The sequence below is a fragment of the Austrofundulus limnaeus genome, unplaced genomic scaffold (genome assembly GCF_001266775.1).
Source record: "Austrofundulus limnaeus strain Quisiro unplaced genomic scaffold, Austrofundulus_limnaeus-1.0 Scaffold393, whole genome shotgun sequence".
In the NCBI taxonomy this organism is placed as follows: Eukaryota; Metazoa; Chordata; class Actinopteri; order Cyprinodontiformes; family Rivulidae; genus Austrofundulus; species Austrofundulus limnaeus.
The window spans coordinates 36,913-38,711 of NW_013952795.1; the positions used below are offsets into that span (position 1 = coordinate 36,913).

The window sequence follows — 1,799 nt, forward strand, 5'->3', positions numbered from 1 at the left end:
CCTCAAGAGGTTGAGGAGCCAAATGGCTGGCTCAGTGCTGCCAACTAGTGGTCAGAGGCTGAACTACAACATAAAATAAATGGCTGGCAGGAAAGTTGACATTTTAAACCTTAATAAAAAATCGATACAGGGCTTTAGAATATCGATACAGTATCAGAAAATGAAATATCGCAATATTTCAGTGTATCGATATTTTCTTACACCCTTACTACAGACGTGATTAGAGGTGGCTTCAGCCAGGCGTGCGAGGGCGCACGTGTCCCATATACACCTGTGTGTTGTACTTCGTTCCATTCCTTCAAGGAACCGTGGTTATATTTTTAACCTTACGATTCATTGACAGCCATACCTTCCGCTGTTCAAGATAATGATGACTGGCAGATAATTAGCGGTACTGCATTTTAATTTTAGTAAGTGCAAATCCGCTTATGAATTATAAAAATTAGTAAGACCGCTAAAGCGCAAACGAGATATTTAGGTCCGCAATTAGCGGATATGCGCTTTAGCGGGCTGGTGCCCACCACTGGATATATATTTTCAGTCACTGTAGTTTTTAAAAGAGTGAGTCATTTTCTAAATGACTATAGTGATGGTGACCAACATATACATTAGACTGTATGACTGATGTCTATACGTGATTGGTTTGTACAAATACACAAACTGTTACATCCTCAGAGGTAATTCATTGCAACTGGAGATTTTTGGTCTTCAAACAGAAGATTCACGGATGCGACAGTCACAAAAAATTATAATAAAAAATTTAATCACATTCACACCAGTAGAGTTTAAATTTCTGATCTATCCAATCAATACCCTGAACTCCAACGATCAGGTAAAATGAACCACTGAAAGCAATGAAAGTAAACGAGAAGGCTCTTTCTTTTCAGGTTATCTTTAGACTGTGTTTAGATACTTATTGCTTGTTTTGTAAGTTTATGTTATTTTAGTAAACTTTATGAAAGGAAAATCCAGCCAAGGTTCACAATTASAGAACAGTCAGTCAGTCAGTCAGGGGGTAAATAGAGGATAGAAACAATGAGGAGGAGCTAATGCATGCTGAGACTGGGGACATACAGCAGTAGCCGGCACAGGCCGACAGTTCTTATAGGACACAGCTGGACGATGCTTGTACGAACGTTTCCAGCTGCTAAGAAGAGTGAGGAGCAGCTCTGGGATGGAGCCACTGTGGTAGTATGACTTCAGAGAGAGGAGGAGACAAGATGAGAAGAGAAGAGCAACAGACAGACAACGACACAACAGACAGCACAGCCTTACAGGAAATAATGTGAAACAATACTGAGATAACAAGAGATGAGCAGATTGTCAGTAAGAGGCAGATAGGACAGTGATGGATACATACCCAAGAGGTGCTGCTGCCTTGACCCTTAGCAAAGAGGAGGGAGAAACCCTGCAGCACCGTCCACGAGGACGTCCAGTTCTTCCTGTTTGATAACATTTTAAAAACAAATTCAAGGTGAGTGCATGAAGAAACTAATCTAGAAAGAATATCTGGCTTTGAAATAAATTTTAACCTGAGCTTCTTTCCATTTTCTGTGATTTTGGTTACATTTAGGACTCCACACTTCTCAGAGGGCTGAGGAGGAAGAAACAGAGACATATGAAAACCTGCACACACACACACAAACAAGTTTGTATTTCTATTCTTATTTGGACTGTTCATTGACTGACTTCCATTTATTTTCAGTTTTTCTGGAAAATTATCCCCATGACGTAGCAAAAATGTGTCCACACACACACACACACACACACACACACACACACACACACACACACACACA

General features: G+C 40.3%; 1 protein-coding gene across 7 annotated transcripts in view; it reads right to left on the reverse strand.

The window, feature by feature from the left end:
* The window catches only part of arhgap12b (Rho GTPase activating protein 12b), a 45,269-nt gene that overhangs the window by 11,815 nt on the left and 31,655 nt on the right, over nucleotides 1-1,799 (reverse strand). For 4 of the 7 annotated variants that reach the window (XM_014023867.1, XM_014023866.1, XM_014023873.1 and 1 more), the window contains 3 exons: nucleotides 1,533-1,594; nucleotides 1,361-1,442; nucleotides 1,075-1,197 (listed from right to left, as the gene is read on the reverse strand). In XM_014023867.1, coding sequence (XP_013879321.1) covers nucleotides 1,075-1,197; nucleotides 1,361-1,442; nucleotides 1,533-1,594 — 267 coding nt within the window. The remainder of the gene's footprint in view (nucleotides 1-1,074; nucleotides 1,198-1,360; nucleotides 1,443-1,532; nucleotides 1,595-1,799) is intronic. The other 3 variants (XM_014023870.1, XM_014023869.1, XM_014023868.1) reach the window with 1 other exon arrangement.